General features: G+C 51.5%; 1 protein-coding gene across 1 annotated transcript in view; it reads left to right on the top strand.

Moving 5' to 3' along the window:
* Positions 1 to 15027, top strand: part of PLCB1 (phospholipase C beta 1) — a 375074-nt gene that overhangs the window by 228023 nt on the left and 132024 nt on the right. The window contains exon 8 of the mRNA XM_015406942.1: positions 274 to 440. Coding sequence (XP_015262428.1) covers positions 274 to 440 — 167 coding nt within the window. The remainder of the gene's footprint in view (positions 1 to 273; positions 441 to 15027) is intronic.

Genomic DNA, 15027 nt, shown 5'->3' with positions numbered 1-15027 from the left:
CGAACTGGGGTGGGGATGCGTCTGGTAATCCTCCTTCCTTTCCTTTCCTCTCCTCCATTTTAATTTTCCACAGCAAGGGAAACCTTTACCTTTACCTCTGTGTATCTATGGCTTATGGGAGCTGTCAGTCCTCAGGTGTGCTGGTCCCAATCCTGCCAAGGGCACTTCTTCACATCATTTCCCCATGAACGAATGGCAATGATGTCGAACTGGGGTGGGGATGCGTCTGGTAATCCTCCTACCTTTCCTCTCCTCCATTTTAATTTTCCACAGTGGTGCCAAGACCAGACCGTATCTGACTGTGGACCAGATGATGGAGTTTATAAACTTGAAGCAACGAGACCCACGCTTAAACGAAATCCTCTACCCTCCCTTGAAGCAAGGACAGGTCCAGCAACTGATAGAGAAATACGAACCCAATAAGAGTCTGGCCAAGAAAGGTCAGTGATTTCTCATTGTCGTCTGTCATCTGTTTTCTGGTTTCAGACAACCAACCCATTACAGCAGGCAGATATCCACTGGAGTACCCACTGGTTCAAATTTAATGATATTTCTAACTGGTTGGAGAGCCAGTTTGTAGTGGTGAAGTGCAGGCGGACTCTAATCTGGGAGAACCGGGTTTGATTCCCCACTCCTCCACTTGCACCTGCTGGATGACCTTGGGCAAGCCATAGTTCCGTCAGAGCCGTTTCTGTCAGAGCTCTTTCAGCCCCACCTCCCTCACAGGGTGTCTGTTGTGGGGAGGGGGAGGGAAAGGAGATTGTAAGCCGCTCTGGGACTCCCGTGGGTAGTGAAGGGCCATGGGGTATAAATCCAATCTCTTCTTCTCCTTCTCTCAGCTGTTCTCTCAAGGGCAGTTCTCAGGAGCGCTCTCTCAGCCCCGCCTACCTCACAGGGTTTCTGTTGTGGGGAGGGGAAGGGAAAGGAGATTGTCAGCCGCTCTGAGACTCCCTTGGGTAGTGAAGGGCCATGGGGTGTAAATCCAATCTCCTCTTCCTCCTCCTCACATTTGACAGCCATGAAGTAGTTAAAGTTTAAATCCTGGTCTGAGGTGTGTTTTTTTCCTTTCAAAACTCATATCCTTGCTGCTTTTCACTCCAGGAGTTAGATCGTTCAGGGCATGCAAATGTAATCACAGGGACAATCATTATTTACTTGAATCTTAAACCTGTGAAATGCACTATTGAACTGGAGGACAATTATTTTGCTGCAGGATGCGGTGCTGGTGGTGTCAATGGGACAGCCTTCCGCGTGCTGATAAGGTGTTTATGCTGAGCAGACTTCGGGGTGGACGGGGAGGGGGGGGCATTTTGTCATAGTCAGGAGAGGGTCTTTTCAGAATTTTTCCCCTGGTAGTGTTACGAGCACGGCTGGGCATTCTGCCAAATACCCGCTCCAGTTTTGCTCAAATAAGCATTACTGTGGACTGTAGTTTTGACACAATATTGTGTTTTTGCAGAACTGGCTTGATTTTCATGCAGATATTCCACGGTCTTATTTGTTAGTCCTTTTTTGATCCTGACCTTCCTCCGAGAAGCCCAGGGCAGCAAATGTTGTTCTCTGGCTCACTCATTTGATCCTCACGGCAACCCGATGAGGCAGGTGAGGCCGAGAGCCTGTGTGCCCGAGAGCCCCAGGGTCCCCCCGCCAGCTTCCCACGGCAAAATAAGCGACCGGAGCACCCTTCCTCTGAGGAAAGGCTAAAGTACACGATGGAGGTTTATAAAATTACGCAGGAGGGGGGAGAGACAGGGGGCAAAGGACTTTTCTCCTTCTCCCAAAAGACTAGACCTCGAGGGCATCCAGTGAAGTTGATGGGCAGTAGGCTCAGGACAGACAAAAGGAAGTGCCACTTTGCACTGAGAGTGACTACAATGTGGGATTCCCTGCCAGAGGATGTGGTGATGGCCACAGGTGCATAGATGGCTTTAAAAGGGGATTAGCAGATTCATAGGGGATAGGTCTATCAGTGGCTGTTAGCCCTGGTGACTGAAGGGGACCTCCATGTTCAAAGGCAGTCAACCTCTGAATCCCAGAGCCAGGAGGCAACATCAGGGGAAGTGCTCAGCCTCTCTGCCCTGTTGCTTACCCTCCAGAGGAACTGGCTGGCCAGTGCGTGAGATGGGATGTTGGAATGGTCTGATCCAGCAGTGTTCTTTACCCTTGAAAACCTGTTGTGAAGATGGAACTGAGGTTTTGAATCCCAAATACAGAATGGTGTGTACCCACCATGTAGTTCTAGTCTTCAGTTGTTTCATTTTACAAACAATAAAAAGAATATCAAAACAGGTAGTTAAAACTCAAGGCCTCACTTGACTCTTGAAATTAATTTATTACATATTTCTATACAATAATGTATTATTTATTATATACTTTTATACAAGAAATTGGCTTGAAATGACCTGTTTGTGAATGGGAGAGACTGAGTATTAGGAAGGTTATCTGAACTCTGTACCAAAAAACATCCATTTTATGGAACATTTATGATAAATCTGGATTATGGAAGATGTTGTTAAGAACTATTGTAGTAATTAAGAGCAGTTTCCAGAGAACACAATTTCAAGGCCAGGGGAAAGAAAATGGGGATGAATACACAGAAGGAAAGAAAAATTGGGGAAGAAAATATAGAGTGAAATGGGGGGTGGGGGGAGAGAGGACTTGTTTTGGGGAGATGGATCTGGATCTCAGGAGTGACAGAAAAAAGTAAAGAATGGTAAAGCATTACGGAGGTCTCTGGGGGAAGAAGGGGACAGAAGTTCTGAGAGGAGAATTCAGTGAGCAAGAAAAATGTAAAATTAAGGGAGGAGAAGGAGCAGAGGTTGAAGAGAACCCAAGAGAAAGGTGACCATTTGAAGAATGCGTCATTTCAGGCATTGCGGTCTAGCTGCTTTCTCTCATTAAAAAAACCCTCCTGCTACTTGAAGTTTTCTCTGTTCTCATAAAAAAGATAATGGAGTTAAGAGAGACTGTAAAGGCAGAACAATAAGCCGGAAAGAAATGTCTCTCTGTATACAAAAGATTGGTTTGGGGAGGCAGAAGGAAGAGGGGAGATTTCACTCTGGTGAAAAAAGAATCAGGATTAGCCCCCGTTATTCCTTCTCCTCAATTGAGAGAGCTGCAGACTCCCCCTCCCCCCCAAAAAAACACCCCACATCCTAAAATGGGTTCCGGTACTTTTGCAAACGGCCTCCAGGTCTCACGGGAGGTTTGTAACCCTAACCCCCAGAGAAGTCTCCGCTCTTCATTTCCTAGAAGGGTCCCAGGATCCAGAACTTTGTCTATGCAGATCGAGGGCTCAGTTCAAATGAGTCGGGCCCAGCCGTGAGTGCAATGGAAGCACGTCCGCCCCATAGGGTCGCCAGGTCTGGGCTGGGAAATACCCGGAGACTTTGGGGGTGGAGCCGGGAGAGGGCGGGGTTTGGGGAGGGGAGGGGCCTCTGCAGGGTTCCATGCCGCAGAGCCCACCCTCCGAAGCAGCCGTTTTCTCCAGGGGAGCTGATCTCTGTCAGCCGGACATCAGTTGTAAAAGCGGGGGCTCCCCAGGCCCCACCTGGAGGCTGGCAGCCCTATTCGCATCTAAGCCTGCGAGGTCTCAAAATCCGGAGGCCAGACGCCCTGGCGTTGGCTCTGCATTGTGAGGGTTCAGCCAGTGACCCTCACCTTATCTGAGGGGTGTTGGAGGAGTAGACACCGAGGATCCAACCACATAGCTATATGGCCTAATATGTTGCTGCCAGCACCCCCCACCCCCCGAACAATTCATGCCGTGAAATACATATCCACTCCAGAGGTTTCTCCTCTGCTTAAGTGTAACATTGTCTTAGGGGGAATGCATCCCTACGACATTTGAGGCTTTATATTGGATTTTCTCACAGTGATCTACATTTTTTGTTGTCATTTAGAGAAGGAATGCACATGAAAGCCAGTAAGACAAATACAGAAAGGCAGCGATGCATCTATTACGACAAAGCAATTATGATCCTGTCTCTTCTCATCTCGCGGTCGGGGAAGGGTCCTGAATCACCCGTATTGGCAGGGCTGTGCACGCAATGCGCTCAGAGTTAAATACATGTGCTCTCGTATATCATATATACAGCCGCTATTGCTACCTATTGACGCATACGGTGAGCAGTAATTACTCATCCAGATGTAATGCGCAGTTGGAGAAAGACCAGGGTGGGGGGTTAAAAATCGAGGAAGACTCACACAGGAGGAGGCTAATGAGGCACTAGCGGCTCACCAGAAGGCCATCCCCCCGTGCAGAGCTCGAGCCCAGGCAGGCACCTGTAAGACCACCAAGGTGTTCTTCTGGGTAGAAGCGGGCGTGGGCAGGCACTTTGCTCTGCTGCTTCAGACCAGCACGGCTGCTGCCCACGTGAACCATGCCCAGCTGTTACCCCGTCTTCTTTTGCCCTGCGGCGGACGGTGCTGTTTGTGTGCCACTGTTTCCTTGTGTGATGGCACACCCCCATAAGCAGCACATTCAGTCCTTCTCCTGGGCTGCGTTAACAGGAGAGTGCCCCTGTGAAGCCAGGGGGGGAGGCGGGGAGACCCTGTCACCTTTCATCCAGAAGAGAGCCCTCCCCCCTCCATTGCAATGGCAGTTGGGAACTGGCAGAAGGGCGTCTGGACATGGCCGCTTTTTCAGAGTCTTCCTTGTGGCGCCAGCGGCTTCTGCTCCCTCTCCTCGGACCGGCCTGCCCGGGTCCCCCCGGCCCCTTTTGGAGTTCAGCCCCCCACCCCCAGCTGCTCCATCATCCCTCCCTGGGCCGGTCTCTCTAGGCAACATTTCTGTAAGAGTCTGGCCAGGACAGGCTGGGGGACAGAAGCAAGGGGGGACGGAAGGAAAGCGGAGGAAGATGTGACTGGAGGCGGAGGAGGAGGCGGCGGTGCAGGACGCGGGGCCAAAGGGAAGACCCCCGGAGGGGGAGAGAAGGGGCTCAGGAAAGGAGAGAGAGAGAGAGAGGTGTGTTGGGTTAGGGGGAGTTAGGGAAATCCTCACAACACCTCACGTAAGAGAAGTTTAGCTGACAGGGAGAGACTGGCCCGTGGTCTCCCAGAAGGAAAGAGCAAGAAGTTAGTCTGTGAACACACACACTCACTTTACTGTTCACTAAAGAGCCGTGCCAGCCCTGTCTGTAGCAGGAGACAAGAGCCGGAGCCCAGCAGCACCTGAAAGACTAACACCATCGGTGGCAGGGGAGGGGCTCTCGTGAGTCACTTCAGTCAGCAGTGACTCATGCAACCTCCTCCCCTGCCACAGATTGTGTCAGTCTTGAAGGTGCTCCTGGACTCCTGCTCTTTTCTCCTGCTGCAGACAGACTAACAGGGCCACCCATCTTGATCTGTCTGAAGAAGTGAGCAGGGACTCAGGAAAGCTCCTCCCCTGCCACAGATTGTGTTCGTCTTTCAGGTGCTCCTGGACTCTTGCTCTTTTCTCCTGCTGCAGACAGACTAACACGGCCGCCCATCTCGATCCATCTGAAGAAGTGACTGCGGGGACTCACGAGAGCTCCTCCCCTGATACAAGTTGTGTTAGTCTCTCAGGTGCTGCTGGAGTCTGGCTCTTTTCTCCTGCTGCAGGCAAACGAATGTGGCTGCCCATCTGAGCAAGACCCCCATTCTCACTAATCAGCGTCCTGTGCTGTAGCCACCGTGGGGTGCGGGCGCCCAGCATAACTTCAGGACTGGAGTTCTTCTGCTTTTTTGTTAAGTTGTTATATTTGGCATCGTTTTCTTGAGCTTGCACTTTTCACCCAAAAGGGGCTCATGGGCACATTTCCACATCAAGTGAGCATGAGAAACGGCCTAATAATTCTAGAAAAACACAGATGCTGATGTCTCCACTCCTTTCCAGGACACGTTGAGAGACTTCACATGAGGCTGGGTTGGGGAAGCTCAGTTTCCATGACACTGATTAATTTAGGTTATTTGTTGATCATGTTTCCAGCCTAAAGGTGAATTCAAACCGGGGAGAACATCCTGGCACAGAATCATAGAAAGTTGGAAGGGACCTCCAGGGTCATCTAGTCCAGCCCCCTGCACAATGCAGGAAATTCATCTGTGAGCCACAAATATGGAGGGAGGAAATTTTAGAGGCATTTTTTTTTTTTGGCCAGTGGTTTCACGGCCACATTTGCAACAATTTTAGCCTTTATTTTCTCCACACAAAATACTTCAGGTATTACTGTGTGACGGGGTGGGACTTGCTTCCAAAGTAAAAAATTAAAATTAAAAAAACCCACTAACACTTAAAATAACACCTCAGTCTCCATTTAGTTGTAATTCTTCCTCCCTGTTAAAACTGTTGGGTTTTTATACACTTTGGTCTGGCTACTCTGAATGGGTGTTCACTAAAGAGCATTTGATGATGCGACGGGGTCTGTCGCCTAGGCAACCGACCCTCCTGGCAAAAGGAAGTGCCGAGAAGGGCTGGGAAGTGGGAAGGGGCCCCGCTCTCCCACCCTCCCACTCCGGAGGCACCTGAATAATGCAGCGCAGTTTTAAATATAGCATCTGACATAAAGCCACATCCCTTGTAAGGCAGACTCCATGCACCCAGAGCATCGCTGGAAGCACGTGCTGGAGGAGACGGAGCCCCTGTTGAAATCAAGTCTGGGTGTCTCCTCAGAACCTCCTGTTCATCTCTGCAGAGCCAGAGACCTGAGTTGAGGCTTGTAAGGCAGACTCCATGCACCCAGAGCATCGCTGGAAGCACGTGCTGGAGGAGACGGAGTCCCTGTTGAAATCAAATCTTGGTGTCTCCTTAGAACCCCTTGTTCTTCTGCAGAGCCAGAAACCTGAGTTGAGATGGAAGCCGGGTGGACGGGTGGGGTTTGGCATGTGCCCAGAGTTGCAGTCACCCTCTCCTAGCAATTCCGGGTTAAGTGATGCACGCTGGGTTGCCCTCGCCCTCCTACCAGGCACAGTGATGGAAAGTGCCCACAAGGCTCAGTCAGCTTTGAGTGGCCCTGTGAGGTTTCCAAGGCGAGAGACGCTCAGAGGTAGTTTGCCGTTGCCTGCGCCTGCGCGGAGACCCTGGATTTTCTTGGGGGGGGTCTCCCGTCCAAGGACCAACCCTGCTTAGCGTCCAAGATCTGCCAAGACTGGGTTAGCCTGGGGGCCACCCAGGCCAGGGCAGAAGAGAGGAGCAGAGGTGGGTTTGCCATTCCCTGCCTCTGCGTAGCAACCCTGGGACTTCCTTGGTTGGCGGTCTCCCCTCCGAGCCCTTCCCATGGCTGACCCCACTCAGTTCCTGAGATCAGACAGGACCCTGCTTGCCGGGCCACCCAGGTCAGGACAGGCACAGGCCGAGCTCAGACCGGCCGTTTGAAGCGCTAGGCTAGGGAGGCGTGGCAAAGAAGACCCGGAACAGACCCGGAACGGCTTGGGCGCGGTATTCCCGTTCACACCGCAGTGAATGAAGCGGGAGGACACCGTGGAGGAAGCGCAAGGGAGCGTTCACACTGCTGGCCCGCGCCCTGGTGGGCTGTTAGCGGCTGTTTCTGCACTCCGCTGCATGCGCCGTGGGTCGCGCCCGCCCCCTGCCGCAGAAACAGCCAGCGCCTCTTATCAACGACTGCGGGTTGTTCCCGCCTTAGCAGTGCTTGCGTTCACACTCAGGGAACCGGAATCAACCTGCCCTACACATTGTTTGCTCCCACTTCCACCAGGTACTTTTTAAACTCGGGAGGGAAGCGGCACAAGACGGGCTGAGTACGGCTGGGGGACGCCGGACAGCTGTGCCTGTGTGAACCCGCCCCTTTAATCCGCTCCTGAAACGCTCCTGAAACGTTTGGCTGCCGGGCCAAACTGCGAGTCTGAACGCGGCCATAGATGTCTAATTCCTGAATTTATACAGGACTGTAGACCTCACTGGCTTTTTGTGTGTGTGTGTGTGTGTGTGTGTGTGTGTGTGTGTGTGTGTGTGTGTACTAGGATGAAAGTGATAAGAAGCAGAAGTCCTTCATTTTATTGGTTTTCCTTGCTTGGGGTTCACCATGCCTTTCTCAAACTTCGAATGACATACGTTCGGATTACCTGTTGGACTATGGCAGGTGCTCCACATCCACAGGGGTGGCAACTTGTAGCCCTGTGAAGGATTAGTCGACCGAGAGTAATGTGGCCACACAGCGAGGGAAGTTTCCATTTGCCTCGGCCACTTGTGCGAATGCAGCGATATCTGCCCAGACTTCATTCCAAAGCTCCCTCGTGGTGACTCCTGGGCCTCCTTCACCCTGTGCTTTGAGCTTGTGGTCCTGCTGCGGGGTTCCGTGGTTGTGGGAAGGCTGCCCTGCTCCCCTCAGCCACACAGCGAACAGGGCACAGACTTGGCTTTTCCTGTACCGAACTCATGGACAAAAGCGAAGACTCGGGAAACGGGAACTGAAACGGGCACTCTGTGGGACCTTCTTGCCTGGATGAAAACAGCACGGAGGCTGTTGAACAAAACGCCGGCAGTCAGGCCTGGTGTGAAACGGAGCTGTCAGGGCTGCCTGCCGTGCTTCCTCACTGGCTGGTAATTGGCTCATTAGGTCCTTAGCTGTGTAACCTGCTGTGGTCTCTTCAGGAGAGTCTCTGCCCTTCGGGATCCTCTCTCTCACGAGTATCTTAGCAACTCTTTATTGCCCCAGGAGGGGCTGTCCCGTCTGTACCCCGACTTACCCTGTGCTGTTTCCCCTCCCGTGTGTGTCCCCACAGGCTCCTTCTGCCGGGGCCCGAGGAACATCTGTAACCGTTAGTTAGACATTTATTGCTCTTTTCAGTAATGAGGTCCCGGCCTGGAACACGAAACCTTGTCCCTGGGCGTGAGATCTTGCTTTTTTCTTCATTTCTGTAAACTCTCAGCCCGGCAGGTTCCCCCGCCAGCCTCACGAGGATGGTAAAAGTAAGGAAGATGAGACAAGTAGAGGCAGACACAAGAAACAGCTGGCAAAAGAAACCCTACCCAGTTTCTCATTATCGTCCTAGAAGCTCTTTTCTCTACACCTTGGGAATTCTTAAAGAAAAAGATCTGTCTCTGCCTGAGACCCTGGAGAGCGACTGCCAGTCTGAGTGGACAATACTGACTTGGATGGACCCCCCCCCCGGGGGGGGGAGTCTGATTCATGTGTTTCACGCTGCCACCAGATTGTCATGCTGGGTCTGGGAATGTGACCAATAAAAATTGTCAGACTAAGCCCGTTACTAGGTGGGAGACCTCTTTGTGATGCCACAAACGCTGCCTCTTCCATTCTGTGACAAAAGAACAAATGACTCTCGTAGGGCGTGAAAGGCCGTGGCTCCGCGGTAGAGCATCTGCTTGGCGTGCAGAAGGTCCCAGTTCCAATCCTCAGCCCCTCCAGCTCAAAAAGGACTCAGGTAGCAGGTGACACGGAAGACCCTGGGGTGCTGCTGCTTGCCTGCCTGTCTGAGTAGACGATACTGACCTTGACGGAGCAAGCGTCCGACTCAGTAGAAGGCAGCTTGGTTTGTTCGGGTAGGAAATATGCGGCATCTAAAAACAGATGTTGCACAACATGCTACACTTGCACAAATCCCCTCCCTCCCACTCCTTAAATACCCTTTCCGGATACAATTTCCGTAGACATTTGCTGTTGGGTTTTTTTTTTACTGTTGGTGGTCACTCCCCCATTCAGACCACGATCCAGTAGAACGCCGAGCTATCAAGCCCGGCCTTTACAGCCCAGAGACCCCGTCCCCTGCCTCTTGCTGAACATGTGAAGACAGCATGGAACTTGGCAAGGCCATCAAAGGCCACAAAAGGAAAGGCCACTTTCTGCAGACAGTGATGAAAAACTGGAATCTGATGCTAGAGGATGAAGTGATGGCCACAGGAATAGACAGCTTTAAAGGGGGGTAAGATAGATTCATGAAGTCTGTCAATGCCCAGTAGCCATGGTGGCTGAGGGGAACCTCCAAATTCAGAGGCACTAACCTTGTGAATCCCAGAGCCAGGAGGCAGCCTCAGGGGAAGGCCTCGGCCTCTCGGCCCTGTTGTAGCCTGTCCAGAGGGACTGGTTGGCCCCTGTGTGAGACGGGAGGCTGGACTAGAGGGACCCTCCCTAGTCTGACCCAGCAGGGCTCTTCTGGTGTCCTTCTCAGGGGAAGGCCTCGGCCTCTCGGCCCTGTTGTAGCCTGTCCAGAGGGACTGGTTGGCCCCTGTGTGAGACGGGAGGCTGGACTAGAGGGACCCTCCCTAGTCTGACCCAGCAGGGCTCTTCTGATGTCCTTAAGTTCACAGCTCCTGATCTCAGAATAAAATCCCGGACAGTCTTCAATAGGACAGAGGGTATCCCAGCCCAGAATTGCTTCTCAGTTCTGATTTTCATTTGAGCCAGACGAGAACCCCTTCTTTCCATACTGTTTGGCTACTGCTGCTTCTTTGGCCTCTCCTCCCTCCCCCTTGCCCCCCCCGGGGGCTACGTGGCATTCAGAGGTGGCCGCTGCCACAGCACAGGGGGAGAGAGAGAGAGAGAGTCTCTCAGGAAGAGAGGAGCCAGTTTGGTCTAGTGTGCGGACTCTAATCTGGGAGAACCGGGTTTGATTCCCCACGCCTCCACTCGCAGCTGCTGGATGACCTTGGGCAAGCCATAGTTCTGACAAGAGCTGTTTTCTCAGGAGGAGTCCTTGAAAGAGCCCTCTCAGCCCCACCTACCTCACAGGATGTCTGTTGTCGGGAGGGGAAGGGGAAGGAGTTTGTGAGCCGCTCTGAGACTCCGAGTGAAGGGTGGAGTATAAATCCAATCTCTTCTCTTCCCCTTCTTCTCCTCAACCTCCATTCCTCCTCGGTGGCCTTGAATGTAGCAACTGTTTAAGGGAGGCGGGGAAATGTAGTTTCCGTTCCCATATTCGGAGCCTTGCCTTTCTAAAAGGAAGATGAAAGTGCTGGGAAGGAGGCCTCTTGTGGTGGTGGGGTCTTTGGGGGGGGCAGGCCTCTTTGAGTCTCCCCACGCCCCCCAGCCTTCACAGTTCCAGGCTCCGGGTCCATCTCCAAAGCTTCTGCCGCATGGTGGGACGGCACTCAGCACTCGCACGCCACCCAGAGCCGTGAGCGCCAGCGCACTTGACCACTGGCCCCCTTCCTCTTGGCTGAGGGGCAGAGGAGAGACCCGTTCTGTCGTCGGGCAAGGCAGGGTCTCAGCGGGGGACACGGACCCAAATGTGACTCTCTCGACTGCAAAAAGAAATTCTACGATATTTAACGGTGCTGTGTCCCCCCCCCCGCCTTGTTTGCCTGTGCATTACTGAACTTGTATCTGAAGAAGTGTGCCTGCACGCAAAAGCTTATATCCAGAATTAAACTTTGATAGTCTTTTTTTCTTCTTTTCAAAAACAATTTATTAGGATATATTATTAGGTCAAATACACATCATATTATTAAATGTTATACATCCTTTCTTAACCAATATCCCACCCCCTCTGGCTTCCCACAGTGCTCCAACCTCCAGCCCATTCTTAAATTCTTCTTATTTTCCCCTTATCCTTTAATCATAGTCTACTGGTAATACTCCTTCTACTATTGTTTTCTTACAATTATCTCTCATATAATAACATTAACTTCTCAATAATTGTCAAAGCAAATTAAGTTGTCCTTTACATGCCAGTATTTCTCTAAATAATCTTTAAAATCTTTCCAGTCTGCATAAAACTCTTCCGCTTCAAGATTCTTAAGCTTCCTTGTCATTTTGTCCATTTCAACCATAAATAATAATTTCTTTATCCACTCCCCGATTTCCGGATTTCTGTCTTGCTGCCAGCATTGTGCATAAGTCATTCTAGCCGTTGTAATCATATACCACATCAAAGTCCTTTTCTGTATATTGTCTTCTTCCATTTTAAGTCCCAACAATAGTATTTCAGGTTCTTTCTTAAAATTACATTTCACAATTTTTTCCATTTCTCTATGTACCTCAGTCCAATAGCTTTTTGCTTTATCACATGTCCACCACATATGATAGAAGGAGCCCTCTATTTTTTGCATTTCCAACATTTGTTTGACATATTACTATTTATATTTGCAATTTTTTTGGTGTCATATACCATCTGTACATCATCTTATAACAATTTTCTTTTAAATTATTACACGTTGATATTTTCATAGCATTTTTCCATTAAAATTCCCAAGTTGCAATATCTATTTCTTTGTTCATATTAACTGCCCATTTTATCATTTGCTCTTTAACTGTTTCATCTTCCGTATACCATTGTAACAGTATCTTATAAATTTTAGATATCAGTTTAAACTTTGATAGTCTTAAAGGTGCCACTGGACTCAAACTTTGTTCTGTTGGGTAGTTGCTGTAGATTTTCCGGGTTGTGTGGCCGTGGGTCTTGGCACTGTAGGACCTGACGTTTCGCCAGCACCTGTGACTGGCATCCTCAGAGGTATAGCACAGAAAGACGGAGGACTCTCTGTGTCAAATGTGAGAAGAAGAAAAATGGTAGGCATGTAATTTTTATCTACTCAGGAAGGTGGGGTAGGGCTGAGTCATTATCTTGTAGGAATTCCCCAGGCTGTGGACATGCAAATTGAGGAGCTTTCCCGAGGAGGTTCTTTTGCATGTGGATCGGCTGTTGAAATTCTAATCTCATCTGTTCTAATTCTAATCTAATCTTACAGCCTGGGAAATCTACAACAACTAATCAACTCCGGCCCTGAAAGCCTTCGACGACATATTTGTTCTGTTGCTTGTGACCGGATGGTCTGTGAGCACTTATCGAAGCACGGAGTGGACTGGCAGGGCTTCCCTTGTCTGCGCCCTGACAGCGCTAGAGAGAGCGTGAACGGGACGGAACCCAGAGGGGGCAGGGGGGGGGACCTGGGGCGCCGCCGTGGGGTAGGGAAGGGGAGGGGAGGGAGGGAGGGGGGAGGAGTGGCCCTCACCCTGGAACTCTGGCAGGCCTCCCGCTTGACAGCCTCCGTGGGGCAGGCCGCAGGCCGAACCGTACTGACGTGGGAACGCCCTGTGCTGCTCGAGCTGGCTGGGCTCCATGTCGGAGCCATCCGTCAGCTCATTTCGCAAGTTCACCAGGAAGGGAATGAGCTGCAGCTGAGGACTCCTTTGTGCTGGACCTGTTTGGCAAAAGAAGCCCTCAAAACTTCCTGGAAAACTGGGCACAATCCCAAGCAGGTTTGTTCCCTTACGAACCCTTCGGATTTCGGTGTTCCTAGATGAGTGCAGCTCTGTTTGGGATTGCACTGGGAAAGGTCGTGACCGACCCACAGCTGCGTGGAGGGGGGAAACCCTGCCGTGCTCGACGGACACCGTTTCCTGCTCTGAGAAATATCCCCGTGCAAAGCAGCCCCAGAGGTTTGCATACAGGAGCCGTAGAGAGAATTAGTTTGGACTAAGAGTTAGTCTCGGTTCTGCATTCGTCCTGAACTCAAAGTGGATTGAGTTAGGCTCCCTCTCATGCAGCGTGACTTCAGTGAGATGACTGACACACCACAAGGAGGCACTCGCCATGACTAACTGTCACCAGTTCTCGTGAAATCTCCTTCACATCACCTCCTGCCTGGTCCTGAACTGGAGTTGTTGGGGGCTGAACCTGGAACCTCCTGCAAGCCAAGCAGAGGCTCTTCCACTGAGCCACGGCCCCTCTTGACAGCTCTCCAGGGTCTCAGGCAGAAGTCTTTCCCATCACCTCCTGCCTGGTCCTTTTCAACTGGAGATGCTGCTGGGGATTGAACCGGGGACCTTCTGCATGCCAAGCAGAGACTCTTCCACTGAGCCGCGGTCCCACTTTACAGCTCTCCAGGGTCTCAGGCGGAGGTCTTTCCCATCACCTCCAGCCTGGTCCTTTTTAACTGGAGATGCTGCCGGGGACTGAACCGGGGACCTCCTGCATGCCAAGCAGAGGCTCTCCCACTGAGCCACGGCCCCTCTTCACAGCTCTCCAGGGCAGTGTTCACTCTAAACTAAGTTAGTGTGAGCTAGCTCACAGTTTTTTAGCCTCCAGCTCACAGATTTTTGTCTTAGCTCAGGAAGGATGGCTCCAGAGCAAACTAGTTTATGCAGTAGCCAAATCACCTGCTCACCACTTTAATGCCAGTAGCTCACAAAGTAGAATTTTTGCTCAACAAACTCCATAGCTTAGAGGGAACATTGATCCAGGGTCTCAGGCTGAGGTCTTTCCCATCACCTCCTGCCTGGTCCTTTTCAACTGGAGATGCTGCCAGGGATTGAACCTGGGACCTCCTGCAGGCCAAGCAGAGGCTCTCCCACTGAGCCGCAGTCCTCTCCCAGTTGCCAGAGTGAGCCAGCGGGCACCGACGTTTGGTGTGCGGGGAGAAGAGGCCGCTTTCTCCCAGTGCCCTTCTGTGCCCTCTCACCCTGGACCCCCAAGAGTTGGCATCTCTTGCAGGAGCCTCTGATTGCAAAGATCGCCTCCCAGAGGAGTCCTTGTTCTGTGTAGGAATAAAAAGAGGAGGGTCCATGCCATGCAGGAACCCCGGGACCTCAGTTTGGTCTAGTGGTGAAGTGCGCAGACTCTAATCTGGGAGAACAGGGTTCGATTCCCCCACTCCTCCTCCACTTGCACCTGGCTGGATGACCTTGGGCAAGCTGTAGTTCTGATAAGAGCTGTCCTTGAAAGAGAGCCGTTTCTGTCAGAGCTCTCTCAGCCCCACCAGCCTCACAGGGTGTCTGTGTGTGGGGAGGGGAAGGGAAAGGAGATTGTCAGCCGCTCTGAGACTCCCTTGGGTACGGAAGGGCGGGGGGTATAAATCCAGTCTCTTCTTCTTCTCATTTGCGCTTCACGCGTCACTCGAAAACTCCCCAGTCAGCTTCTCTGGCTTACTGTGAGGAAGGGAGGGGAAAGAATCCCTCAGAAACTACTGCCCTGTCCAGACCTCCCTGCTTTAACACATCTTCACCTGTGTACATTTTTATAACGGCATGCCTGGGTCAATAAAACGGGAGCGAACAAAAAGCCGCCTGCTGGTCCACCTGCACAGGACCGGTCCCCCTCTGCTCACATCCTTCGGTCTGTGGACGTTGTCCCTCTGCTCGCTCATCACGCTTG

The sequence above is a fragment of the Gekko japonicus genome, unplaced genomic scaffold (genome assembly GCF_001447785.1).
Source record: "Gekko japonicus isolate JY-2015 unplaced genomic scaffold, Gekko_japonicus_V1.1 scaffold1408, whole genome shotgun sequence".
Lineage (NCBI taxonomy): Eukaryota > Metazoa > Chordata > Lepidosauria > Squamata > Gekkonidae > Gekko > Gekko japonicus.
Note: the sequence above shows the minus strand (reverse complement) of the source record. Positions and strands in the feature narration are given on the sequence as shown.